General features: G+C 54.1%; 1 protein-coding gene across 2 annotated transcripts in view; it reads right to left on the bottom strand.

Moving 5' to 3' along the window:
- GFRA2 (GDNF family receptor alpha 2) overlaps window positions 1–24632 on the bottom strand; it is a 74622-nt gene extending 49990 nt beyond the window's left edge. Inside the window, exons 1-3 of one of the 2 annotated variants that reach the window (XM_081135766.1) lie at window positions 23906–24630; window positions 18654–18968; window positions 14519–14602 (exon numbers count right to left, since the gene is read on the bottom strand). In XM_081135766.1, the coding sequence (XP_080991892.1) occupies window positions 14519–14602; window positions 18654–18968; window positions 23906–23945 (439 nt within the window). In that variant the 5' untranslated portion in view covers window positions 23946–24630. Of the gene's footprint in view, window positions 1–14518; window positions 14603–18653; window positions 18969–23905 lie in introns of both variants that reach the window. The other variant, XM_081135767.1, reaches the window with a different exon arrangement.
- Window positions 24633–26851: the final 2219 nt, after the last annotated feature.

Below are 26851 nucleotides of genomic sequence, written 5' to 3' on the forward strand. Positions count from 1 at the left end.
CCTAACCGGGCTTCCTCCATCAGGCTCAGCCCCCCCTTCTCTACCTGCACCTGCTCCTCAGGGCCCTCAGACCACCTCGTGGCCTTAACTGTCATCAATAACTCCCAAATTTACATTCCCAATCAGACTTCCCCACTGAACCCCAGATTCATATGTCTACCTGCCTGCTTGCTAGTTCCACCTGGAAGATTGACACCCACATCCCAAACTTAACATGCCCCAAACCAAACCTCCTATGTTCCCCCAAGGCTGTGTCCACTCCCGGTCTTCTCCATCCCTCTGAAAACAGCCCCACCCTTCTAGACCTCAGGCCGAAAATCTTGGTGTTTCCTTGACTCCTCTCTCATCACATACCATGTCAGAAAAATCTGGCAGTTCCACCTTCAAAATACATCCAGAATCCAACCACATATCACCACTGCTACCACCTTGCTCCAAGTCACCATGGCTGTGTGCTGGTAAGGGCCTCCTGCCCAGGCTCCCTGCTCTGTCCTTGAAATTGCCTCTCGCCTCAAAACAATTTTCTCATCACAGGTAAAGCAAACCTTCTAGAACCTGAGGCAGAGAGATAAGGATCCCAGGCCCCAAAGCTTCCAGTGACTTCCCGTCTCATTCAGAGACCTTAGCATGGCCTATGGGCCTCTACACCTGTGCTGTCCAATACTCGCCACGCGTGGCCATTGAGCTTGAAGTGTGGCTGGCCTACAATGAGATGTCCACACCAGATTTCGAGTACTTCATAAGAAAAAAGTGTAAAGCATTTCACTAACAACGTTTTACTTTGATCACATGTTGAAGTGATGATATTCTGGAGATATTGTGTTAAACAAATGTATTATAATTCATTTCACTTGTTTCTTTTTACTTTTTTAATGTGACTACTTGAAATTTTAGAATACATATGTGACATTATACAGGGTGAGGCAAAAGTAGGCTTATAGTTGTTCATATAGAAAATAATACAATAATAAATAAATAAGACTATATGAATAAGCACTGTGTTTTGCGTACTCACAACTATAAACCTACTTTTGCCCCACCCTGTATTCCTATTAGCCAGCAGTGCTCTATACTATCTTATCTCCTACTCCTTCCCCCGCTCACTCCATCCATTCCAGCCACACTGGTCTCGTTGGTTTTCTTGGAACATGCCCTGACCTCAGGGCCTTTGCACTTGCTGCTTTCTCTTCCTGGAAAGCTCTCCCCTATCCCCATGACCACACAGCTCCATTCCTCACTTCTTTAAGGTCTGTGCTCAAATGCTACTTTATCTGTATGTCCTTCCTGACCGCCCTATACATAACAAGTCATTTCCTTTACCCCTACTCCGATCTGTTTCCCCTTACTGACTTATTTGTTTGTATCAAATATAAGCTCCATGAAGGCAGGGGCTTTGTCAGTTGTGCTCACTGTGCTGTATCAATATGTCCCAGCTCCTGATGCATGGTGGGTGCTGAGTAAGCATTTGATGAGTGAAAAAATAAATGTACTTAGAACAGTATCTACTTCATAATAAGTGCTCAAAGAGTGTTGGTGAATATTATTAAGGAAGACAAGCTGACAGAAAGCAAGATCACGTCTGATCAAGTATCAATGTGGAGCCCAGCCCAGAAGTGCTCAGAAGTTAAAGTCGGGGTCAATCAACGAAGACCAAGCCATCACCCCAATAGCGTACCTCACCAGCAACAGCCCTACAAAGGCAGAAAGAGCAAACTCCCTCTCTCCTTGTAAAAACAAAAAGAGAAATAAGGCAGGCAGGGAATCAAGCTTTGTTTTCCTGCTCATTCAATTAATAAATCTTTATTGAGGGCCTACTATATACCGGCACTTCCCCAGAGACGCAGCTAGGGACAAAGGAACAGGCCATGCAGAGAAGTCAGGGCGCTGTGGGAGCAGAGCAGGGAGCGTCCTGCCCAGACCAGGGTCAGAGAAGCAGTGACATCCTTGTTGACACCTACAGGACGAGTCAGAGGAAGAAAAGAGAGTGGAAAGGGGTCCCAGATGGAGGGCACTAACAGCAGCAGAGGAGGTGACAGCACTCAGGGCGCCTGGAGGTGGAGACCAAAGGAAGGAAGCGGCAGAGATGACTCTGGAGGCTGAGCAGTGGCTTTCTGGTCACAGTGGGCGCGCGGCCCCCCTGGCAGCTCCCTGAGCTGCTGCTAAACCACTCTGCCCCCCGCCCGTCAGGAACCCGAGGACGCCTGTCTACACGAGGCCATTCTGGAGGGATGGCCCCTAGGGAGGGTTCTCCCCGACCCGCCAGGTGGCTCTTTCCCGTTCAGTGCACCTGTCGGGATGCTGGCAGGAGGGAAGAGGGAAGCAGCCTGGGCCGAGGTGAAGGACAGAAAGAGACCCCAGACGGGCAGGGCGACAACCACAAACGGAACAGCAGCTAATTTAGGCCCACGGCTACTTTTAGGTTCCCCAGGTGCTTCGTTCCCGCTCCTCTCAGCATGTTTCTGAGCTAATGCCGGTGTAATTATAGCCTCAGTGCCTTCCATTTGGAGCTTGAATAGTGAAAGCTTTTGCTACGGGCTGGCAGATGTAAACCCCTGGGCCAAAACTTGGTAAATTTCCTAGAAAAAAAAACAAAAGAAACAAAAAACTGTGGCAATAGTAACAGTAATTGCCTAGTTACCAGGAAGATGTCCCTTCTGATCCTCCCAGAGTGGGTGCAGGGGGTGAGTGGGCCCATTAACAGGACCCGCACTCCATGTGGGGAAAGGCCCCGGGAGCTGGCCTTGGCTCTGGCTAGCCTTGGCTCTGGGAGGCATGTGCCAGGGGCGGGCAGGTAGACCCGACAGCCCCTTCCCAGCCCATCACTGCCTCTCCATCCACACTAAGGTGCCCTCCCTCAGGCCCAGAAGGCTTTATTTTCCTCTTCAAGAGGCCCCACTGGGGAGCAAGGGGGAGGGACTGGATTCCAAACACCAGCCTTGCCCAGTGTGGGCCCCAGCCCCCTAAACAAAAATGTCCAAAAAGCAGGATGGAGGCGCCTGCTAGCACCACCACCCCCAACACACACACACACACACACACACACACACACTCCCACACCCCACACCCTGTGCCTGAACAGAGAGATGAGACCACACAGGAAACTGCCAGGGACTCAGCAGCTACAAATTCATCCCAGGCCTGGGCAGACCCACCCTCAGACTCCTTCCCACTCCTACCCACGTGGGTTTCCCAGGCCTGCTGACAGGAGCCAGATGGACAGACTCAGCCAAGGAGTAAATGGTAACAGCTGCCCCAGGAGAGTGAGGCGGGATTTAACCAAGCCTGGCACTTTCCAAAACCTACCAGCTCATGCCCCTGGGGCAACATTCTGGCTTCTTCATCCCCTCTCTTACCCTCCTTTGGTGAGGGCAGGGTGGGGCAGGGGGGCAGACAACCATGATAGAGGGGCTACCTCACCCCAGCAAGCCTCGCCCACCTCCCCTCTTCCCTCCTGGGGTGCTGCCCTGAGCCAATGACCATCTGTCCCTAGAACTTCAAACTGAATATCCAAGATTTTTGTTTGACACACATAGAGTTTCTGTCTCCCAGGTAACGCATATATCACTTCGGCCATGTTTCCAGTATCACCTATACTAACATATAATTATCTTCTTTTTTAAATCCCTTACTTCTTAAATTAAATGGAATGTTTAAATTTCTTCAGTCAACTCACTTTTTAAATTTTTCAGTACCCACCTAGATTTGTCCTAAATGATAAGATCTACGCTAGTTCTGGATTTTTCTAATATGTGTTCCAACGCACTGCTATTAAAACACAAATATTTATTCTCATGCTTGTAGCCCATTCCAGCAGCAGTGCGTGTGCACTAGAAGGGAAGTGACCAATTTAAGGTTGAGGCTCTTAAACTTTGGTGCACTCTGACGTGCTAGAACTGCCTCTTATGCACGGATGTCCAGGCCCCACCCAGCCCCACTGTATCGGGAGCTCCATGGCTGGCGCCCTTGAGTCTGGATTTCCCAAGCTCCCCACAATTCTGAGGCTGCCCTCCAAAGCTGGAGAACCAGGGACTTAGAGGAGAGGCTGAGCTGCCCATGGCCTGCTCCCCTAACATGCACACACCCTGCCCAGCTCACAATTTCCCAAATCACCCTCTGAAAAAGGCAGTTTGTGGCCTGTGTGGTCACCAGAGCATGCCCCTCGGAGCGACCTAGAGGGTCATCAAGGTAGACCCACCCTCAATCTGATGAATGGCAAACTCACTGAAAATCAATTCCAAAAAAAAACCAATTACTTTTTAATATCATTTTACATTTTGTCAAATTTTAACCACTGTCAGAATTCTTTCTTTAATTCTTCAAAAAGCATATTCATCTTATTTTGTGTTTTTAGCAGTTAAAATTTCATTATTTCACATTTGAAGGGACTTCTTCAGCCACTTTTGAGGGCTCGATGTTCTTTTAAATATAGTTTGGGTGGGTTATTTTTTTAATATTTAGGATTTTTACCATTTTCACAGCAATCCATACAGTGGTATATCAGCTTTAATTTTGTATTCAAAACCAACACTGAGGCATTTCATATTGATGTAATACTAACTCCTTCATCTGCATTTTTTATTTGTGAATGGACGTAGCACTGGAGGCACCAATCATAAACTACATTTTGTTTACTGATAATGAATATACTTTTCTTGCCATAAGAAGTACATATCAATCATGACCCTTAGATCTCAAAACCTCAATATACCTTAAAATAGTGCTATGAAAACCATTTGCAAAAGTCTCCAGAAGCCATGAAAACCATTCAATGTGAATTTCTGAAAGCTTTTAAAATAACAAAAGAAACAAGTTTTGGTAAATCAATAAGTTTGGTAAATTGGTGATCTGGTCATTTAAATACGGAGTTTAAAAGCAATGACAACTGGACAGCTCATGTGACGTGCTTTGGGTCCCATCCCTCCTCCTTCTCAAGGGCATCACTCCTGAAATTACCCCTTTTCTCTTGGCCCTTCAACTTCTCCCTCTCCAATGGATCACTCCCAATAGCGTCCCACAAGCTGCCTCATTGCCCAACTCAGGACACACCAAAAAAAAGCAAGGCCCTCCTGTGACCCCACATCCTCCTGTTTCACTGTCCCCTTCACAGAGAAATTCCAAAGAGCCTTCTATAGTTGCTATTTTTACCTTCTCACCGCACCTCTTCTCCATCCCACACAGATCAAGCTTCCAATCCACCACCCCACTACGGGGGGATACTCCAGTCACGGTCATCCGTGACCTCCATGGTGCCGAATCCAATGGTCACTTCTCTAAACTTCTCCTACTTGACTTCTGGGGCTACGCTGGCACAGCTGACCACCTCCTCTGTCTGGAGACCGGAGCTTCTCTTGGCCCACCCCACCCCGGCACCCCTGACTTGGCTTCCCCTTCCTCATTGGCCCTAGTCTTGGCCTCCTTTGAGGGACAGCCCCAGCCTCCCTCTCTCTCTCACACTCTCTGGATGACCTGATGGTTCCGTGGTTCTACACACCATCTATATGCTAATGACTCTCAGTCTACACATCAACCTGACCTCTCCTCAGAACTCTAGGCTTACAGCCAACTGCCTACTTGGCATTTCCAGCTAGAGGTCCAACGAGCATCTCAACTCTAACGTGGCCAAAAGAGAACTGTGGATTTCTGCTCACCCCCAACCTGTTCCTTCTCTCATCTTCTCCACCCTGCTACAGGGCAGGACCACTGCTGCTCAAGCCTAAATTATCAGAGTTATCCTTAACTCCCACCCACCTCCTCTCAACTCTGCCCCACAACAGACCCCAGATCTGAGCATCCGCTCCATCTCTCCTGCTGTCCTGGAATGTGGCCACCGGGACAGCCTTTAACTGTTCTCTCACTTCCGATCTTGCCATGCCCCTCCCGCCCACGATGCACTCTCCACCGTGCAGGGTAATCTTTTCAAATTCATAAATTGTACTGAGCTACTCGAGTGTCTACACCCTCCAAAGGTCTTTCAGCACTCTTAGAGTGAAATCCAAACTCCATCACTTGCCTGCAGCATCTGGCCCATGATCCATGATCCGGGCCCTGCCTGCCTCTGTGCCTACCTCCCAAACCATGCCCTCCACCTCATTCCCTGGGCCCAGCCGCACAGTCTGTCTGAAGTCGTGCCCTCCACCCCGGGTGTCCTCACCTGGGGGCCTTTCCCTGGCTGTTCCCTCTGCCATTCCCCGGACCTTCCCACAGCTGGGTCCTTCCCGGGAAGACTTTGGCATTCCCAGTCTACAGGAGCACCAGTCACCTCTGTCTCCTCATATGAAGTTATTTCTCTCCTTAGCATGTATCACTATGTTACATCTGTGTTGTTGTTCATTTGTTGGCTTGTTTTCTGCTTTTCTCTGTCTCAGGCTAATCAAATCTAAGCTCCATGAGAGCAACAGACTCCTCTGTCTTGTTCACGGACATATCCTCAGCACCTAGGTCAGCATATGGCATGCAAGGGACGCTCAGTGAAAATCTGGGGACACAGTCACACACACATTGCTTCTACAGAGAGGGGCACCTGAGATGCAGAGCCAGTTACATAACCTCAGACTCAGGAAGCCCCTAAATACACACACAGAGGTTCAGTGCACTCATTCTTTTTGCTGATCAGGTGCAGATGGCCTTCCGATCTTCTAACACCCCTCCGTATTCATCCCGACCACCACTCCCAGAGCTGCCCTAGAGGTAAGAAAGGGGCCGAGGCAGCGGCCAGTCCCATGAAGGAGGGGTCGTATCTCCCTTCAATGCTTTCCTACTCACTTCCTCTCCAACCTGCCCCCTTCCTTCCCTATCCACATGCAGAGGGGGCCACTACCAAACACCCTTAACTACCCTCACACACAACCACACACGCACACACCACTCCACACACATACCATCACACACACACCACTCCACACACATACTACCCCAAAATACACATCACCCACGTAAACACACCACCCCCATACACACACCATCTGCTACATCACACACATACACACATCGCCCCACATACAGACACAACACACCCCCCACACACACGCCATTCCATAACACATGCAAAACCACACACACCACCACGCACCACACCCCAACACACATCACTCCCCCCCCACACACACTAGCAAAGCATGTACCAAGCACACTTACACTCCCCAACTACACACTACATACACATAAACACACTCTGACCTCTCTCAGATTCATTCCTTGCTATGCCCACCCCTGGGGTTAAGTTGACAGATATGGTGGGAAGGGCCATTCCCAGAGCTGTTATTTAAACCCTGCTCCTATCCAGATAAATAAGGTGAATACAGTTCATGGCTAAGCCAGGAGCATGCTCTGGGGACAGACCCTGCAGAGCCATGTCAGGAGCTACTAAGAGCAGGAAGAGCCAGCTCAGAACACCGCACGCCCACCACTGGACTGTCTGTCTTATGTACCCACAGGGAAGCAAGCAAGCAGGTGCCCTAGAAGGTGTTATTTAAAGGGTACTGAAAAATACCTTCACCCAAACCACCTCACACCAATGAAGACACCTGAAATTCTACAGTTAAAAGGCCTTGTCTGGGGCTAAATTTTATTCTCTCTCTTTTTCTCACAGCAATGTCTTCCTTATACACAAAGGCAATCAGACATGAACTTACCAATGCCTGCCCACACCTTAGTGGGAGCAGATTCTTCTAGGCACTGACAGGAGCCTGAGCTCCCTGCCATTGATGGGAGACGGGAACATGACATTAAGGGGGAATGCAGACTTCTCCGGTTCCCCCAGGCCTCTTGGAGCCCCATGATGGGGAAGCTGGCCTCCTCCCACTCGGTCCCAACTGCCGATCAGTAGGACAAGAGTCCTGGTCCCCTGGCCCTATCTACCCAGACACCTCACTCTCCCTGCCCCCAGTCCTCTCTCCCACCCACGCCCTCTCCTTGGCCATCAGATGACATCTCCTCTCTCAAAAGGGGAGGTATAAGAGGTGACGGAGCTGCAGCTAAAGCCCAATTTTCGTTGACACTCAGAGTCTCTGACAGCTGTAAGAAGAAGAATGTGATTTTGAAATTTAAATAACACGCTTGTGCATTCGGCTCAGGGAGACAACCTGAGGATAAGCAGTTTATCGCCGGAGCCACCATGCAGGGGGGCAGGGAGAGAGGCTGCCTGTTCCCTCACTTCCTCTCCTGCCCTCCATCCCTAACCCCCACCCCTCCCCACAGGACTGCCTCAGAAAGGGATCCCCCAGGGGCACCAGCCAGCCTACAGAACCTGGAACGCTCTCACAGGTCTGCTCAGCAACCCAAGGGCAGGAGGGGCTCGGGCTCAAAGACTCAGACACCTCCTCAGTAGAGCCAGGGAAGGGAGGGGCCCCCTAGGCATACAGCAGAGCTGAGCCAGACCGTCCTTCCTCACCCACCCCCTGCTAGGGCCACTAAGCGGACCTTAATTAGAGATTGAAGCCCTCCCCCACCCAAGGGCAGCTCAGCTTCTCCCCAGTGACCCTTAGTGCTCTAGGGGAGCAGTCACACTGAGCTCTGTCCTCTGGGTAAGTCCTGGGCAGGAGCCCCCAGGGAGGAGATCCTGGAGGCCAATATCCCATCTGCCACAAGTGTCCTATGAGCCCACAAGGTTCAGAGATGTGTGGTTCCTTCCACACCCTAAGCTTGGCCAGGCCTCCAAGTCATGGTGCTGCCAGGGGCATCATTCCCAGATCCCACTCCTTCCTCTTCCAAGACTTTCCCGATTTCCCCGCCAATCGCAGCCTCCCCTGGACTCCTGGGGCAGCATCTTGTCTACACCGCCACCAACAATAAAGCACCTAGTGAGTGTATCAGTGGGGGTCAGGACAAGGGTCTGATTTCATTTTAAAGCTCTGTCGTATGCGGACATCCTGAGAACTCAACATTTACTGAACAAGATGTGGACCTCCAGACTCAGCTCAACCCCACCTCTGCCATCGGCACTACAAGCACCTGGCCAGGGTCCCCGCTCTACTCCTGTGATGCAGCACACAGGATGCCTCAGACTTGCTTGGGCCCCCTTACCACCTTTCCTGTGCAGCCTAACGCCTCACACTAAACCATGCTCCCCCACCAGCCCCTGACAACATCACCACGGCCAGTGGTCCTGCGCTCCAGCGCCGTGTGAGGAGCCGGGCACGTGTCATTGCCGATCCTTGCAGGGCAGGCCAAACTGCTCCATTTTACAGATGAGAAAATGAAATGCAGAGGGGTTGTGACCCACCATGTTATCACCCATCTGGTAGGGCGAGGCCAGGATCCAAAACTAGGACCAGCGAGCCTCAGAGTCCACACCTACCCACTTTCCAGGATCCTCCAGGGAGTTATATTAGGGCACAGCACTGACAGAGACCGACACCCACAATCCCACACGTCGCCAACAGGCAAGAGCGAGCACCGTGATGAAGGACAAAGTGCTATGGCATCAAGGGCAGGGTGGTGTTCACCCCTCAGGGGCCATCTGCAGGGCTTCTTGACAGGGTAGGGCTCCCTCATGTCCTGAGCCCCCAAAAAGGGGACCACCAGAGCCTCCATCAAGAACATCTCTGGGCCTCTCCTGGCCCCATCCAAGCAAGATGGCCCACTCCAGAGGCCTGCTGTCCAACTGAAGCAGCTACCGCCCATCTCTTCTTCCTCCAACCCTGAAAAGTGCCTGAGCCCAGCCTCTCGCCAACTTCCATGTGTCCCCACCCAGTCACAGTAGAGCAACAAAGGCCATAGCAGCTCAGCAGGAGCCCTGGGGTCCTACTGCCTCCTGAAAATCTCCCAATCGCCTCCCACTCCAGCCCCCGCCCAGCACTCTTGCAGGCGGGAGGCAGCCTCACATCACCAAAGACATGTGTTTCCCACATACTAAGTTCAAGGCTGGCCCTGCCACAGCCTGCCATTCTCCCTGGAAGAAATCACTCTGCAGGCAGTTTTAACAGCTACGCATTTCGATGCAATGTGCCAGGCACTCGCCAAGCACCTCCCTGCAGTATCTCATTTGGTCCTCACAAACCCTGGCAGGTAGGGTTTTTCTATCGGTCCATGTTGTGCAAGGGGAAACTGGGGCTTAGACGTGAGACACCTGCGGAGGTAGACACTGGCAGGGGCAGAACCAGGATTTGACCTCAGTCTACGTCTGTACCTTCTCTCTGGGCCTCAGTTTCCTTTTCTGTCAGAGGGAGGGTGGGTCTAGATGATCTCTAAGTTCCCTTTCAGCTACAGAAAAGACAAGTTTGCATAAACATGCTCCATGCCCAAGCATCTGGCGATGCTCTCCTGGAACGCTGCAGGCCCTGGAGGCCCCGCCCCTCACCAAGGATGCCCAGGCAGCCCGGCCGCAGCCATCTGCCTGTCACTGGGACGAAAGCCACTGCCTGGCCTGCCCGCCCCATTAGTCCTCACCTGGAAGGCCTCCCCCCAGGTGGACAGGGCATCTCTGCTCCCCTCACTTTCCACATTGCCCCTCAGTGACCTCTCTCTGCCTGGACAGTCTCTTCTTTCCCTAAGAAGCCCTTCTGTCCTCTCTTATTACAGCCTCTCCAGACTCCCCAGACCAAACTAGATAAGCCCAGCTGGGATCCAGTATTCACAAGGTCACAGATGCCGGGGGACAGAGAGAGAGACTCCCAACTTTAGCTCCTCCGCCCCTGCATCCGCTCTAGAAGGCACCTGACTCAACTGAATGTCCTCGGTGGAGAGAGGGTGACTCTCCTTCTCTCTGTGTCCATTCTCGTGAATCCTCCTTATCAACCCTATTAGCAGGTGTCACACTCCCATTTGACAAACATATGCACTAGAGCTCCAAAAGGCCACAGTGAGGCCAAGATCACACAGCCTTAAGTGGACGAGTCAGGATTCAAACCCAACTCTCTGTGGCTCAAGGCCCACACACTCTTCCCACGTGCCAGGTACAACTGGAGCACTACATACTCCACTTCATGGTTTCAAGGGCAGTTTGAATTGTTAGAAATAGAACCTTGTTTCTTCTCCATGAAATCTCCTTTCCCAGCTACAAGGCTAGGGCAGGACACTGGATGCCTCCAACATTACTCATCCTGGTTCAGGGTGGAGCCAGACTGCTCTCCTCCTGGCCTTGGACTTAGGACTAACTGGACACCAGGAATCCCAGAGCCAGTCACTGACCCCGGAGCACGTGTCTGAACTGGGCAGAGAGGAGGGGAGGGCTCATCCTTCCCCCAGGGCCTCTGGTGTCAGGGAGTGTTGGGGAGTCCTAACAGCTTTCTTTGCCAACAGAAGCCCCGTGGGACTTTCCAAGAACCCCACCAGAAAGAGAAGGGGAGAGATAAAGAGCACACACATTCCAGGACACCCTGCACCAGGGCCCTGAATTCTCAGACAGTAAAGAGAAAACAGCAACTGAGCCCCACAGATACAGCAGCACCCTTCTCTGAGTCCCTGAGGCCCCAGCTGGGGGCAGTGGGGCCGAGAGGAGGGCCACCAACACTGGGGGTAGCACACAGCCAAATATAGGTGTGTGGAAGTGGGAGGAGCTCCACCCAGCCCTATAGGCATCGTGCAAGATCTTGGGTCACCCAGGCCAGGCCTTCCCACTAGCGAGCTACGGGCGGGTAACTCGTGTGGCCAGATACTGACCCCTCAGCTGGCAGGGGCTTGTAATCGCTGAGCCCCAAGCTGCTCTGCTCATCCAAATATGCCAACAATACTGCCATTATCTGGCACAGTGACAGGGAAAGGTTGGGGAGCACTGCTCTACATTCACATCTCCTTTCTTCAGAAAAAAAATGCAAGGTCTAGAGCAGGGAGTGACCTGCCCAATTCCTTCAGCTGATTTGTGGCAGAGAATGCCCTGGAACCTGGGCCTCCCAGCTCCCCAACCAGCCTTGTCTCTGCTGAGCCTGCCATGGCCCACTTGGTTTCTTGGTGGCCAGCCCAGGGCCTCCTCACCCACCTATGCACCCAAGGCAGACCACCTCTGTCTCCCCACACAGAGTCTCCCATGAACCAACTTGAGGGCTGCTGTGGGTGGAGCAGAGTCAACAGGGGTGATAAGAAGGGAACTGTCCCAGATCCCGAAGCCTTGCCTTCACTGTGGGCCGCGGTCCCCAGAGCCCAGCATCCAGGGCAGCAGGTGAAGGATGCTGATTTAGTGAGTCGCAGACCCAGTAATTTCCTCATTTGTCTTGTCAACATCCTTGTTCCACAGTGTCAAGTCCATTATGTAAAGATTTTCTGCTAAGAAGATACTTAATGTGAGCCCAGGAAGCAGCAGGGGCCTGACTAAAATGAGGACTTCTGACCTTCAACCTTCAGGGAGTAATCCAAAGCGACTTTTTTACTGGACTTAAACCCAGCGGCTCCCACCCATGCAGCAGTACTCAGCTGGTACCTGAGCTACTAGCAGGGTGGGAAATGGATACATCAGAGCCAGGGGGCATCCCCCCCATAGCATCCACATGCCAGTGATATGCTCCACCTGCATCTGTGCCTCCAAGCAGTCTCAGAGGAGTGGTCCAAGGTGGATTTCTGCCCAAAATGAATCAGGAAATGTGAGAATCAGAATGTGTATGCTAGGAGGGACCTCAGCCAGCCCCTCACCCAGTGCAGTGCTGTCGGATGGGCAAGGAGTTATCACAGTGCCTACATGCAGAGCCACCTGACATCTCTGCTATTACCCCGGGGGAGGGTGGGGTGGGCTTTAATGGTGAGAGCCCAGGGCAGAGAGCTCAACACAGACCATCTTTGAAGCATCCATTCCATTCACCACCACCACCAGAGCCCAAGGGCATGTCCACATGGTCACCCTTTGGTCAATGCCTCCCTTCTCACTAGTGTCCAGGGTTTCTCTCACCAGGCACATGGGTATTGTCCCATCTCAATCCCTGAAACATGCATTCTCAACAGGAGAGGATGGTGTCACCCTCAAGGGAATAAAAATTGGTTCTTGGTTTGGCAAAAAAATAGGTATTACAATGGTTTGTGGCCCTCCAAAACTCAACTCTATCTCACAAAATTTTATTTCTTGGCATTTGCTAAGTTGTGTGCCCCTCAAATTGCTGTAAGCCCCAATGTGACTATATTTGGAGAGAGGGATTTTAGAAGGTAATTAAGGTTAAATGAGGTTATAAGGGTGGGGTTCTAATCTGATAGGACTGTGACCTTATAAGAAGAGATGGATCTCTCTCTTTCTCCCCCTCGCCCCCCACCAACTCTCCTGTCCCACCCCACCCTGTGAGGGCACCGTGAGAAGGTGGCCATCTGCAAGTCAGAGACAGAGCTCTCACCAGAAACCAAACCTGCCGAACCTTGATCTTGAACTTCCAGCCTCCAGAACCGTAAGATACTACATTTATATTGTTTAAGCCTCTTGGTCTATGCTATTTTTGTTACGGCAGCCCAAGCAGACTAAGATAGTATTTCCCTAGTTACAGAAAATTACATTTTCTCTGTAGGGAATAATAATGGGGGAAAAAGTTTGAGCAACACTGTCCTAGAGAATTCTTCATCTGAAAGGGTGTGGGGGCTCACTCGTGTCATTCCTGTCTCAACTGGCAGCCACCGTGCCCCCAGGCAACATCTGGAGACATTTGGGGTTGTCACACCTTGGGGAGGGGATGCTACTGGCATCTAGTGGGCAGAGGCCAGGGACACTGCTAAGCATCCTAAATGCACAGGGTGGATGGTTCCTCCCACAAGACTTACCCAGGCCAAAATATCAGTCATGGTGCTGTTGAGAAACCCTGTCTTAGAGCAAAAGAAACTCTGGAAGGTTCCAAATACTGCCAAGAAACTATCTGTAAGCCTGGGGCGCTGCACACAGGAATCCCAGGGAACAAGCCCACCCTGCCACCTTTAAGCACCAGTGGTGACTGGAGGAAGCGCTCGCCTCCAGCTCCCATAGAGCAAGTCCAAGACCGTGAGCCACCTTCCAGTGCCCAAGCGGGGCAGCCGGCCCTGGACCCGCTGAGCCCCCAAGTGGCAGAAGAAACAAGGCCAAGAAGAAAGAACCCAAAAACTCATCTGTCTTCTACACGTGGACCACGGCAAGCAAAGCTGGAGTTCAACCTGGGCCTTCTCCCTCCCTGGGGCAGGCAGGGCGGGAGTGGCTGAGGCTCGGGGCCCCCCTTCAGTGGGGTGCTCAGGGAAGAGGGAAACCCACAGCAGAATGGGTAGCAGTGACACGAATGCCAACCACCACACCCAGCAGCACGCTGAGCCTTATCAACCACTGGCTCATTTAGGCCTCACAACAATGTTCCAGGTAGGCATGCTCCCCATTGCACAGCTGAGGAAACTGAGGCACAAAGAGCTTGAACAACTGGAACAGAAGAGCTGGGGAACTAGAAAGACGGACCTATCGGGGCAAGACAGGTGACAGGAGATAAAAGTGACATCAGGTTTCAGATGTCTCATTTATATATGAGGATATGACGCTCAGAGATGTTAAGGGGTTTGCTGGTGCTAAAGGCCAGGATTCCTGAGCCAGGCCCAGGGCTCCATCGGCCACACTGGGACCAGAGGAAAACTGGCGAGGCCCCAGCACAAGGCCACTTACCTGAGAAGATTGAAGCAAGCCTGAAGATGTCGGAGAGGCGGGAGGTCACTGGCTCATAAGGCGAGGCCTCGTAAAACTCCTCACCTGGAAAAGAGAACGTCATCAGGCACAGGCGCCCTCTGAAAGTGCAGGGGCAGGTTACCAGTGAAATGTTGGATGTGCCCCATGGACGAGTTATTTCCTCCAGCTAGAGGAGACGGTCTCCCAGAGCAGGTCGGGCTGCCTAATAACTCTCCCTCGTGACCTGGCATGACCTGCCTGCCCTCTTCTAAGGACTTCCAAATGCTTCTGGAAAGAAGGCACAGGGAAGGTGGAACCACGATAGCCTGTGGAAGGCCAGGTCCCATCATTCAGTACAGTGTCCTCATTTCAAAGACAGGGCCTGGAGCTGGACCAGAGAGGCGAAGCAACCTGCCTGAGATCACACAGCGCCTCATGGCAGCGCTACAGCTGGACTCTGGTATCCCAGCCCTCACACCAGCCCTCTACCATCACACCAAGCTGACTCTACCCAGACCACACGAGGGGATAGAAAGTCCTCTTTGCTTCCCATCGTGACACGGGAAGAATCTGGCTGGAGGGTCAAAGGTCTGCTGAACGGAGGCCTGACTCCCAGCTCCTGTCCACCTGACCCCCTCCTATACTCCCTACCTATCTGCCCCACCACCTGCTGGCTTCTCAGACCTTTGGATGTATCAGAGGCTCAGCAAAAGGAAAAGCAAAGGAGTGACAGGAGGTAAATGGCACAGGGCTGCCCCAGGCACCCCCTACCATCTCATTAGCCTCTGCCAACACCTTGCAGGAAAGAAAATATCCTCTTGAGATGTTACCATGAGAAGAAATCAATGAATAATCAGTCAGGCTGTTCGTACAGCCTCACACAGAGATCTCCCACCTACCCAGGGCCCAGCGCTATGAACGGGCACTTCCTGCCTAAGGGGACCCCGTGTGGGCAGCACCCATGGGGACCACCTCTAGGAAGGTGCCAGCAACCCAGACCTGGGAATCCCCTGTGAGGGGCTCGGTCAGCCAGCCTATGAGGTCACCCAGAGGCTAGGACTAGAGGTGTAACCAGCCCCTGCTGGTGCACAGAGCAAGGTCACGGATATGCTATACTGGCAGCCGCCAGAAAAGGGTACAGACCCCAGACAACACGGGAAGTGCATCCCCCTAGAGAAATGGTCCCACCCTTCACTCCACCTTATAGGAGAGCCCCTCATGCCCTGTAACACCCAGCACACAGCCCTATGCACAGTGGGTGGTCAACTGATATCTGCCTTTTGGCCTGAGCATAATGTTACTCGTCCCTTCAGGCCCGTCTCCATCCCCACCCCTCTCTGGGGCCTGTGTGATCTGTGTCCTCCACTCTACCCACCAGCCCTAGAGAAACTCCCAGTGGGAGGGTTGTCAGCTGGTGCTAGTTGTTGAGGCCAAATAACGTAAGAGCTTAGTAAGTATTTTTGTAATAAGAATGGTCTTATACTGTGCTTTCCGTGCCAGCCCTACTAAAAGTGCTTTAGATGTACTAACTCATTTAATCCTCTTAGATTTATCTATGAGGTAGGCATCATCAATCTCCCTATTTTACTGATAAGGAACCATGACACAGAGATGCTAAGTAACTTGCCCAAGGCCACACAGCTGGTAAGTGGCAAAGCCAGGCTTCAAACCCAGGCAGCCGGTGACAGGGTCTGAGTACTTAATCGTTATGAATGCTATCTCCAAAAATAAAGTGTTATTGAAACCAAACTGTTCTTAAACAAGTACTGCTGTGGTGTAAATCTAAACAGGATCAGGCTCCCGCCAGCTGGACTACTTGCCCAGAGCAGGGCCTGCCCTTCACTACTGCATCAGATGCTCTGCACCTGGGTACAGGTCAGCCAGTACAATTGGCTGAGGGTCTCTGGGGGAAAACAGCCTCTCCCAGGACTGGCTGGGAGGAGTCCATCCTACTTACGTCCACAGAATTCACCTGTGGAAACCCGAGGCCTGGCTACTCGGGCATCCTCAGCAGCGAGACTGAATGAAGCTAAATCCGGACATCAGGTTGCTGGGCCATGATCTGGGAGAACTCGCAGGAGAGGCCTCTGCTTTTCACATCTGAAGGACCAGGGTGACCCTGAACTTCACTGTCACCTTTGAAAAGGGCAAGAAGCCTGATCTCAAGTCCAACAGCAACAGTTCCACCCTGTAAATACCAGCAATGATGGTGGTGGTAATGAAGGAAGGCAAAGACGGGCCCAAGGTCACAAGACCTCCCCCAGGGCAGTGTAAAGGGGTTAGATAAGGCATCAGGGGCCTGGGCCTCCTCTAGCTTGCTGTGTGCCCTGGGATACCACCCTTCCTCCCTGCACATCAGCTTCCCCACCAAAATGGGCATAGGGCTGAATATCCCTAGGTCCCTGCAGTTGGAACTCTAGCTCAGTAGAGGTGACATTCCTGCCACCACAGTTCTTTCCACTAGCTGAGGGTCTCAGCCTCAGGCAGAAGGAGAGATGGGACCAAGTCTCCAGGGGACTCACACCCACCAGCAGGGGCCAAAGAGAAGACAAGAACCGAAGTCCAGACCTACACAGGTCTCTCCTCTCCCAATCCTCCCACCCACCCCAGGGACCAAGCCAGGTTATTGGATGTTATTAGGAGGAGGGAGGAAGTGCTCAGGGGACCACTTCCCCCACGCCGTGAATAATTAACTGTCAGGTAGATCCTCTTACTCACAGAAACATTACCTGCTATTAAAAGGCCTCGAGACTTCCACTGGTTAGCTCTCAGCAGAAACTACCTCTGGCCCCCAAGAGCCAGGAGGAGGGGATTGTGGAACCCTGGGGGTGGGCTGGAGGGGGTCAGGGTTCTGAGGAATGAGAAAAGTGTGGGGTCTTCTTTTCTAGAGTGGGCCCAGGGGAAGGCTCTCTCAGCCTATACACTGGCTGGCCAGCATAAGGACCAACCGGCTTTTTTACACTGTCACTCTCTGAAGCACACAGTATGTGCTTAACAGATGCTTGTTGAATAAATAAACCAACAACAGCTCAAGATTTGGAACGGAGCAGTCTCAGGACCTGAAAGACCACAGGGCGTTCCGCAACATGAACACACAGTATGTTTACTGTCATCCTTCAAATACCTCATTCCCCAGCTCCAATCAGAAGGTCCTCCAGAGGGCCCCTCATGTGGAAAGGTTCTCAGGTAGCCCACCTGGCTCTTCTGGCTGGCAGTTCTCTGTCCCCTCCCCCATGCACTCTGCAGCACGCCCACCCCGACCTGCTGCCCGGTCTCCCTTGGGTTGAAATGGAAGGCTGCTGGAGAAAAAACAAGAAACTGAAGGACCCAGCTCACTGAATCGGGGACCTTAGTCTTCTGTGCACTAGTCAGCCTGGGGCACAGCCAGCTCCTGTCTCACAGAGAACACGCTGCGTGGGCCCCTGTCTTTGCTCACTTCTAGAACTCGAGGTTGCCAGAAATGGGAGGAGTGACCACATTCATGAGGAATCACTCCATTATTAGTGGTGGTAGTGCTATTAATAATTGTATGCACAGCTTATTCCTATATTTGGGGCAGAGCTGAACTATCTTGGCCACTGGTCAGGAAGCCCTCGCTATCCAGCCTCCACACCTAATCTGTTTCCTCCCTCCTTCCAGCACCTGGAGGAGGGATTGCTCCTCTGAACTAAGGCTAACCCCCCCCACACCCAGGGCCCTGGACCACCCTCCCAGGCACTGTTCACAGAGCACCCCTCTCTCCTTCACCTCAGCCTCTCCATCACTACTGTCCTGCCTTAGAATTTAAACTGCCCAACCTTCTCTCAACTTAAAAATAAATGTTCTTACTTCTCCATTTGCCTGGGACTCCTGCCTCGCCTTCTCCTGTGTCCGCTTCACACAGTCATGGGTCCTTCTGTCCCTGGTTTACTTTGTGTCCCTTCACCCCTGCTCCAGCTTTTTCCCCCTCCCACCACCGTGCCTTCTCCCCTCTTCAGCTACCCTCCTAGATCAGGAGGCTACATCTTCTGGGCTCTTGTTTCCCCCAGCCGGGAGGGATAGAGAGCTGGCCAGTTCACTCCATTACCAAGTCCTGCCCCTGAATCTGTGGCCCCCACACACCCCTCACCACCACCACCATCCCTGCCAGGCTTACCTTCGGTCAGCCCCAGGTGGATGCTCCAGTAGATCTGCAGGCACTGCAGCTCCTTCTTCATGCCCCGCTTGCAGCGACAGTCATACAGCGGGCTCTCCTGCAGGACCTCCAGGGCTGCCTGGCACTCCTTGTTGGCCAGCATGGTGTTGCGGTCCCGGCCAGCCAGGCACTGCCGAAGAGTGCGGTAGCGGGAGCTGCAGTTGGATTCGGCGGCACACAGCTCATTGGCCCGGACACAGTCCACTGGGGGGCGCCAGCCGTGCAGCTCGGGGCCCTGCAGGGAGGAAGGGCTGGCCAAAGAGCGGAGGGTCTCGTCTGGGTGGTGGGGAGGGAAGACAAGCATGAGTGAGGGCCACCGGAGTCTCCCACACAAGATGCAGGGCTGAGGGTCCGGCCCCTCTGGAAATTCACACCCATTTACTCCAAAGGCCACTCAATGCCACCTCCCCAACAGAGCAGGTCAGAGGAAGGGCTACTTGTCCCAAAACACCAACATTCCTCTTCAAACCCCAAGAACTCAAGCTGCCATTCTGCCCTGGCTTTATCAGATTCTCTTCTGGTTCCACCCTGTCACCCCTCAGCACTGGACCCAGCCAGAAGGCCCTTGAGAGCAAGACCACAGACTGTTGAAGATGCCAGGAGGCCAAAGAAGAATGCGACAGCCTCGGCAGATAGCTGGAGGCTGCAGGGGGGGTCACATTCATACCCCCCAGGCCTCCTATCAGTTTCAATTCCAGCCAAAGGTCCACCAAAGCACAGGTTACGCCGAGTAAGCAGAAGAAAGTAATTTAACTTTCATAGCCTGTTAAGACCTTAGATACCACAGAGTCCAGCCCCTAGATTTTACCCTGAGGAAACTGAGGCCCAAAGAAGGGAGATGACAACTGAAGGTCACACACAGGCTGAAAAGGCTTCTCAGACCCATAGCCTATTCATTATGAGTTCTGTAATTGAAAAATAAAAAACATTTTTTAAAAGATGGGGGGGAGACTGAAAGACAAGCCTGACAGTGTGGTCTGAGGTGTGCCCAGAGGAAGGAGCTACACCCTTCTGGCCCAGCCCTTCCACACGCCCAGTCCAACTTCATAGCAGCCAAAAGCTGAAATGGTGCCTTCCCAGGACAATCTACACCCCACCCCTCCAAAGAAATGCTCTAAGCAAAACACTTCCTCTCTCTTTTTCTCTCTTCTAGCTCTTTTTCTCTTTCCTCTCTTCCCAACCTCCTCTAAAACTCTCTCCCCCTGTCTCTCTCCTTTCTTTTCTTCCTTCCAAAAGCCAAGTAATAAGTCAATTGCAAAAGGGGAGGCATGTCCCTCCTAGACCCCCATCTCACACATGGAGCCCAACTTCTCCAAAAGTAAACATGCAGGAAGCTAATGTCCCCCTTCTATCCACAGCCCCAGAGGGTCCAAACCCACAGTCCTCGGAAGAGAGGGTGTCAGGGAAGAAGATTCAGAGGTGAAGGGCAGGGAGAGCCCACCTGGTCCTTTCAAAATCAAGTTCCCAGAATGGTTTCATCTATCATAGACATCCTGCTGGTCTCCCTGTCCTCTCCAAGCCCCTCACTCCAGATCCTGCCCCAGAAAAAGCCCATAACATGGCCCACAGCCAAGACTGCCTTTTCCAAGGCCCAAGGAGTGATCTGGGAGTCTTCCTCTACTCAATCCGGCCACAAAACATAATATGATCTTAGGCCAGAAGTCTCCTCCTCAATATCCAGAAGAATCCCCCCATGTCTACCCAGAACTGCCAGGTCTCCCTCCTTCCCCCCAGGAGGCCCTGCTCAGGGGGCAGCTACCACAGGGAGACAGCGACACCTAGAGGCAGAGCACTGCACGGAGAGCCGGTTCCTCCTAAAAGCCGCAGAAGGGAAAGGAACCCTCTCCTAGAGGGACCAGGCCTACAAAGAGGAGCAGAGGGTGGGCCTGAAGTGGAGAAGGCCTCTGGGGCAAGAGCCATGGACATTTCCTTTGCCCACTAACCATACTTCTGCCTCAGGACAGGAAGAGCTGAAGGCTGAGACAGACCAGAGAAGAAACCAGCATGGAGTGTCAGTATGGACAGTGGGGCATCTGCTTTATTTCCCGGATTCAGCAAATTCCTAGGTCCCTGAGCAGGATTCTGTGCATCTGGGCCACCCAGGAGCAGCTGAGCTGACCTAGCCTCACTTGCACCTGCTACCCTCACCTAGCCAGCCAGCCAGCCAGCTGGAGCCTTAAGACCAACCCAGCCCTTGGCCTTCCACTGACTTTGATCATCAATCCAGTGTCCCAGCAGGTTTCTCCCCTCCCGCCTTGACTGTATCTGAAGTGGACTGAGGAAGGGGCACCCTCAGCAGGCTTGCTGACCAGGACACTGGCCCAGAGGATTGGGGCAATAAGGACACTTACCCTGACTGCCCTACAGGTGCGGTCTAGAGTCCCAGGGATGATCCTTACAGAATCCTGACTCCTGTGCCAAAAGCAAGGGCTTCCCCCATCCTGCCAACTAGCACATGAGACCAGGCGGGAGATGTTCAGCAGAGGCCAGGTGCGTCCTTTCACCAAAATGCCCAACTGCCACCTATCCCTGAGTCTTCTAATTGACTTCATGACCCCAGGAAGCAATCAAGCTCAGCCAGAGAAGAAAATCATGGCAACTCAGGGCCAAGAATTCTAGGAAAATAAAAGTCAGAAGGTATCCTCGTGGTGTTTCCAAGTTCTAGATCAGAAGAAAACTCAGATCCATCAAGAAAAGAGGTGTGGAAGAGCTTCCAGAGACATGGGAGATAAGCGACTATACAGAGCTATAGCACTCTCCCACATGAGTGTCCCCACCAGACCTGAGCTGTCAATGTGAAGTTGGCCCTCTGACCAGGCCCCGCCCCCAAGTAGCTTTCCCCATCGCATTGCCTCCCACGTATGTCAACACTGGAGGGCAGGATGGCTGGGCCTCTGGGTAAGGCCTCCCCACAGCCAGACCTCATTGAGAATCTTGAGAGGGGTGCACAATGAAGGCCCTGCTCCTGGGAAAATGCTTCACCGTGCCCCTAACCAAAGCTCCAGAGAAACCTCTCCCCTAAGTGAAATTCCAATGAACTCCCAACCATGGCTCCTTGCCAGGAAAGGGGCCCTGGGGCTGATGTTTCCTTAACATCAACCTATCCCTTCCTTCTTGACTGGCCTAACCCAGACTTTTTCAATGTTCTGTGGTCACTCACTTAACCCCTCGCCCAGCTTTGGAAAGGGGCTTCTCAAGGGAAGAGAACTGAAGGGGCTGAAGACCAAAGGGGCTGCCAAAGCTGCTCTCCAACTGCTCTCACCCCCTCCTCTCACCATTCAGCCCCCAGGGTCCCAGGTACCAGGACAGGCACCTCTGACCAGCACACTCTCCTACCTACACACCCACACATGCACCATGAGAGCACAGTCAACTCCTCAGTCCTCTCAGCTGGGAAAGGCCTGCCTGCAGCACGGGGCCTGGGCCTGGAGATGACTGACTGAGGGTCCTGTATTGCTCTCCTCCACTCCGGAACCTCAGAGGGTGTGTGCGGCTCAGCAGTGTGCAATCTGACAGCTCTCCCACAAAATGCAGTTTTCTTTTTTTCTTGGCCCCAGAAAGCTGGCTTTTCAAACCAGTGGGAGGAAAGGTCAGGTTTTATAACAGCCCCTTCAGAATGAGAGTCCACTTGCAGAGGGTTGCAGGGACCTCAGTGGGTCCAGAGCACTTATGCAGCTTCCTACCTCAGCCCCTCCTAGCCTGGAGAGAAGCTGTCTCTGGCTTTGGGCAGCAGGAAGGTGAAGGCCACACCCTAGAGCAGGGCCAAGCCCCCTGGGAAACTCATGCCTGGGGGAGGGGGAAGAAGAGGGGGTGAACAAAGGGCCCTGGGCCAAAATTGACTGAAATCCCCTGTCCTGCTCTGGAGGCACTTATTAGACCCCCCACATCTTTCTGAAACCAGCACCTACCTCCTCAGGCCTTCCCTCTCATCTCCTTCAGGAGGAACAGGGTATACTAGTGACCCAGGGCAGCCTGGCTCACCACCAGCTACACAGCAGGCCACGGTGGCAGGAATAGCACCCACACTGAAGCAGATGTCTCTCTCTCTCTCTCTCTCACACACACACACACACACACACACACACACACACACACGTCACTAGCTCCCTCTCTGGAGCACTTTCTCCTGGACAGCAGCCTTGCCTGGGACTCCCAGTCCGCACGTGAAAACACCCTCTTTTCCTCACCTCCACTCCCCAAATGCTCTCTCTATACCCACTTCCCAAGCATCTGAGATGTCACATAGCATAAAAGTGGGCAAAGGTTGGGAATTCTGGGTGGGAAAGAGCCTGCCTAGGGTCCAGAGCCCCTCCTCCCTGCCCTTAGGGGAGGGGGCTTATAGAATGAGCAGTGGTCTTTGTTCAGATCTGGTTTTTTCATCACCCCTCTGTCCTCCAGCACCCAAGGAAGCAAACTTTGGCCTCCTTTCCTTTCTTCCCACCAGCCAGCTACCTGGTCACCGGCCCCCAGAGGTGAGGAAGGAAAAGCAGGGAACACTGCTCACAACCCTCCACTCCTGTCCACCCATCTGGCTGGGCCTGGGCAGGAGGGAGGGCAAAGGGTGGGGAGAAACTTGAAAAGTATTCCAGGGAGTGGAGCTGGGGGAAGGGATTCAGGGAGTTAGAAACGGGGTGCATTTTCCAGAGGTTGATTGGCAGGTGGGGGAATGGCTGCCAGCACCCCGCCCCTCCAAAAAAGTCCAACAAGGAGCTCCTGGAGAAACCCATGCCCTCCACCACAATCGACTCTGGGAGCCTGGAAAGGTGGGACGGCTGGGTTTTTCTCTCCTGATTCTGAGCCTTTCTCTTCCCTCCTCTCTTCCAGATCAAGAGTTGGGGCTTTTGTGTTTTTTTAAGTTGCCGCAATTTGAACCCATTATTTTGAGCGAAATGAGTACATCATTGTGTGTGTGATGAGTGTATGGGTGTGTGTGTGCTCGTGCCTGTGTTCGGGAATGGCTTGGGCGTTCTAAGTCTCCTTCCCAATCCCCCCTCGTAACCAGACAGCCGCGGCTCGCGCCCGGCCCGGCTGGGCTGGCAGCGCCCGGGCTGGCTCACTCCGCGGCGCGCTCTCCCGCCCGTCGCCCCGCCGGTCTCCCCCGCGCCCCGATTGTCCCCCGCGTCCCCGGCTGCTCGCTGGCGCCCGAACGCGCCGCCTGCGAAGCCCCCGGGTTTCCGGCGGACCCGCTGCCCTCGCTGCCCGCAGGTACTCACCTAGAAAGAAGAAGAGGCAGAAGGCGTTTGCCAAGATCATGTTAAATAAATCCCACAGTTTTGTTTTTTGTCCTTCTCCCTTGGGTAAAAAAATAATAATAATAATAATAGCCAAGCAGTGATAATCAGTCCCAAATCCAATGCGGAGATCCCAGCTAGTCCACCCGATGAAGATCCTGAGTCCTGCGATTCTCGCCTCTGGCCGGAGGGGGTGGGGGAAGAAGGGCGGTGGGCGCCTCTCGACGCCCCCTTGCCCACTAAAATTAAACACACAGGTATATCTGTGGATGTCTGCTTCCCAGCCGACAGCGGTCCTGAGCTCTGCCGTCCCTCCGCTGGTCCGGGAGGCGCAGGTCCCCGCGGGTCCGATCCCCCGCGCTCCTCTGGAGGGGTCTGGGGAGGTGGGGGAGAGGCGACGGGAGAGTGGAGGGTTGGAAGGAAGCGACCACGAGGGTGGGGGTCAGAATAAAACGCAAATAGGAAAGCAATCCACCGACGGGGACAGAGCCAGGGAACAATCCAGCGGGAGCCTGGAGGACGAGAGACCGGAGTCGCTTCTTTCGCTCCAAGACGAAGGGAAAATTCAAAAAACCTGCTCCCGCTACCCCTTGGCCGGCTCACTTTTTTCTATTGGAATTCCGGTGCCCGAGTCTCGGCGTGCGTCTTCCTCCCTCTCCCTCCCGCTCCTCTCCGGGCTCTCGCTCTTTGCTCGCTCTCCCCAGCTCTCCCTCGCTCGCCTCTCCCTCCCCTCTCCCTCTCTCCCGCTCCTCCCTCCACCCGCCCCCTTCCCCCGTCGCCGCTCCCTCGCCGCGGCTCTCGCTCCCGCGCCCCTCTCCTCCGCCCGGGGCTCGGCGCTCGGGCTCCCAGGCGGCTGGCGGCGCGGGGCGCGGGGCGCGGGCGCGCGGCGGAGCAACGACACTCTGCAGCGGTGGCGGCGGCGCGGCGGTTGCGCCGGGGAACGCTGGCGGAGAGGAGAGCTCGGCCGCCCGCCCTTCCTCGGACTGACCTGCTGCCTGGGCCGGAAACTGACCGACTCCCCCGGCTGCGGTGCAAACCCCCCAAAGCCTCCGCGCCGGCCTCCTCCCTCCGCCGCGCCCCACCCACCCCACCCTCCCAGGGCAGGATTCGCTCTCCAACCCCTAAGGCCCCTGCCCCGCCCCCTCGGCCACTGGGTCTCGGTAGCCTCGGGAGGCTGAGCAGAGGCCGGAGGGCTTGGAGTCCTGGGCGCCCCAGTCTCCTAGGGACTGGGGGAGGGGCGCCAGGAAAAGTCCATCTTGGTGGCCTGGGTCTGGGGAAAAGGCTGCACCGTCCGCTGGCAGATGCGTCCTTGACCAGGAACCGAAGCCAAGCGTCTCCCCGAAAGCGCCAGGGAGGAGAAGAACCCCCAGGGCGCCAGCCGCCGGCGTCCCCGCGCAGCCAGACGCCTGGGTCTAGCCCCTCGCACGCATACACGTGTGATCTCCACGCGGAGCTCGAGAACTTTCCCCGCACGCCCGCGGGGCGCTCGCCCCTCGCACACCCGTCGTCGCATCCCTTTGAGACCCCTTCCCCAGTGTCTCCCGTTCCCGGCGCGGGCAGAAGGCTGCCGAGCCCGGCCGGCACGCCTGCCGGAACCGCGCGGAACAGGTCAGGCGAGGACTGGCACCCTACCCTGGCCGGAGCGCCCCGAGACCGCCCGGGCCAGGGCTCAGCGCCAGGCTCGCGGCCCCAGCCTGGCAGCCGGCTGGGTTGTAGGTAGCTCTCCCGAAGCAGCCGGCAGTCCCCGCTCCCGAGGCTCCGGGTGGGGTCCCCTTCCCCCAGCCGGGAAGGGGACGATTGATCCATCTGTCGATGGGCCGGGTTTACCGGCTTGTTTTAGTCACGGAATTTACAACAAACGTGCAGAAACACCGAAAAGGAAGCGTCTGGCTGGGAAAGGGCTGAAGGAGATGTGATGTTGCAGACACGTTCCGGCAAGAAGGGCGAGGCGGCGGGGCACACACCCACTCATGCCGGGCACCCCAATTGCACGCTGCCCCCGGGTACATCCTTAGCTACGTTAGCGCTGCCCGCATCCCGCGGCCCCGGCGCCCGCATTCCTTCGTGCAGCGCCGCGCGCGCCCGGCGTGCTGTGCTGGGGCGCGCGCAGTGCCTCGTAAACTTTCCGCCCTACCCAAAATCGGATCTGAGCTCGATCCAAGGTGTAGTTGGGGGTGCCTTTTAAGATGCATTTTTTAAAAGAACAAGACTCTAGCAAAGAGTAAGTGCTAGAAATCGACCGGGGCGTGAAGGGAGGGGTCACTCACAACACCAGCAGCCTTCGCTAGCGGGCAAGCTAGAGGGAGCAACTTCCATCTTGCGGATTTCGGCGGGAACGCGGCTTCTCCAGCCTTGGAAGAGGCGAGAGCCGGTCTCCTCCCAACGCCTCTTCTCATTTGGCGCATACTGGGGCGTTGGCCCTCGCCGTACTGTCCCTGGCCACTGAATGGTGTCCGCTGAAGGCGCGGCCCCAGCCTGTTAGTGTTGGACCTGGGCCAAGAGGGCTTGGGGAGTGGAGCTGGGGAGAGCCCCCTCCGGGCTGCCCTCCTGTCATTCCTCTCCTGTGCTAGGAAATGAGTTTACTTCTGACAAGGTCTCCTGGCTTCTTCCCAAACATTAGGCGACTTAAGGAACCGGAACCGGCTTCAGAAAATAAAGTGTCGGTTAAAGGATTGGAACCCGACAGGATAGTCTGCTGAATAGTCTTTGACTAGAGGCTGGGAGCCTGTCCTATATACACACTTTCTCCCTCCCCTCCCCTACTTCTGAGACCTTCCGGTGGCCCAGATGTCCCCCACATTTTGTATCCCGGGCAGCTCTTCTCTCTTCTAAGTGCCCTACTCTCCAAAGTCCAAAATTACTGCTCAGCACATCCCTCTCCCACCTCCAAAAATGCTTTTAGATGTCTTTTAACCCTCTGGGCATAAG

This window comes from Miniopterus schreibersii, assembly GCF_964146895.1.
Source record: "Miniopterus schreibersii genome assembly, chromosome: 4".
In the NCBI taxonomy this organism is placed as follows: Eukaryota; Metazoa; Chordata; class Mammalia; order Chiroptera; family Miniopteridae; genus Miniopterus; species Miniopterus schreibersii.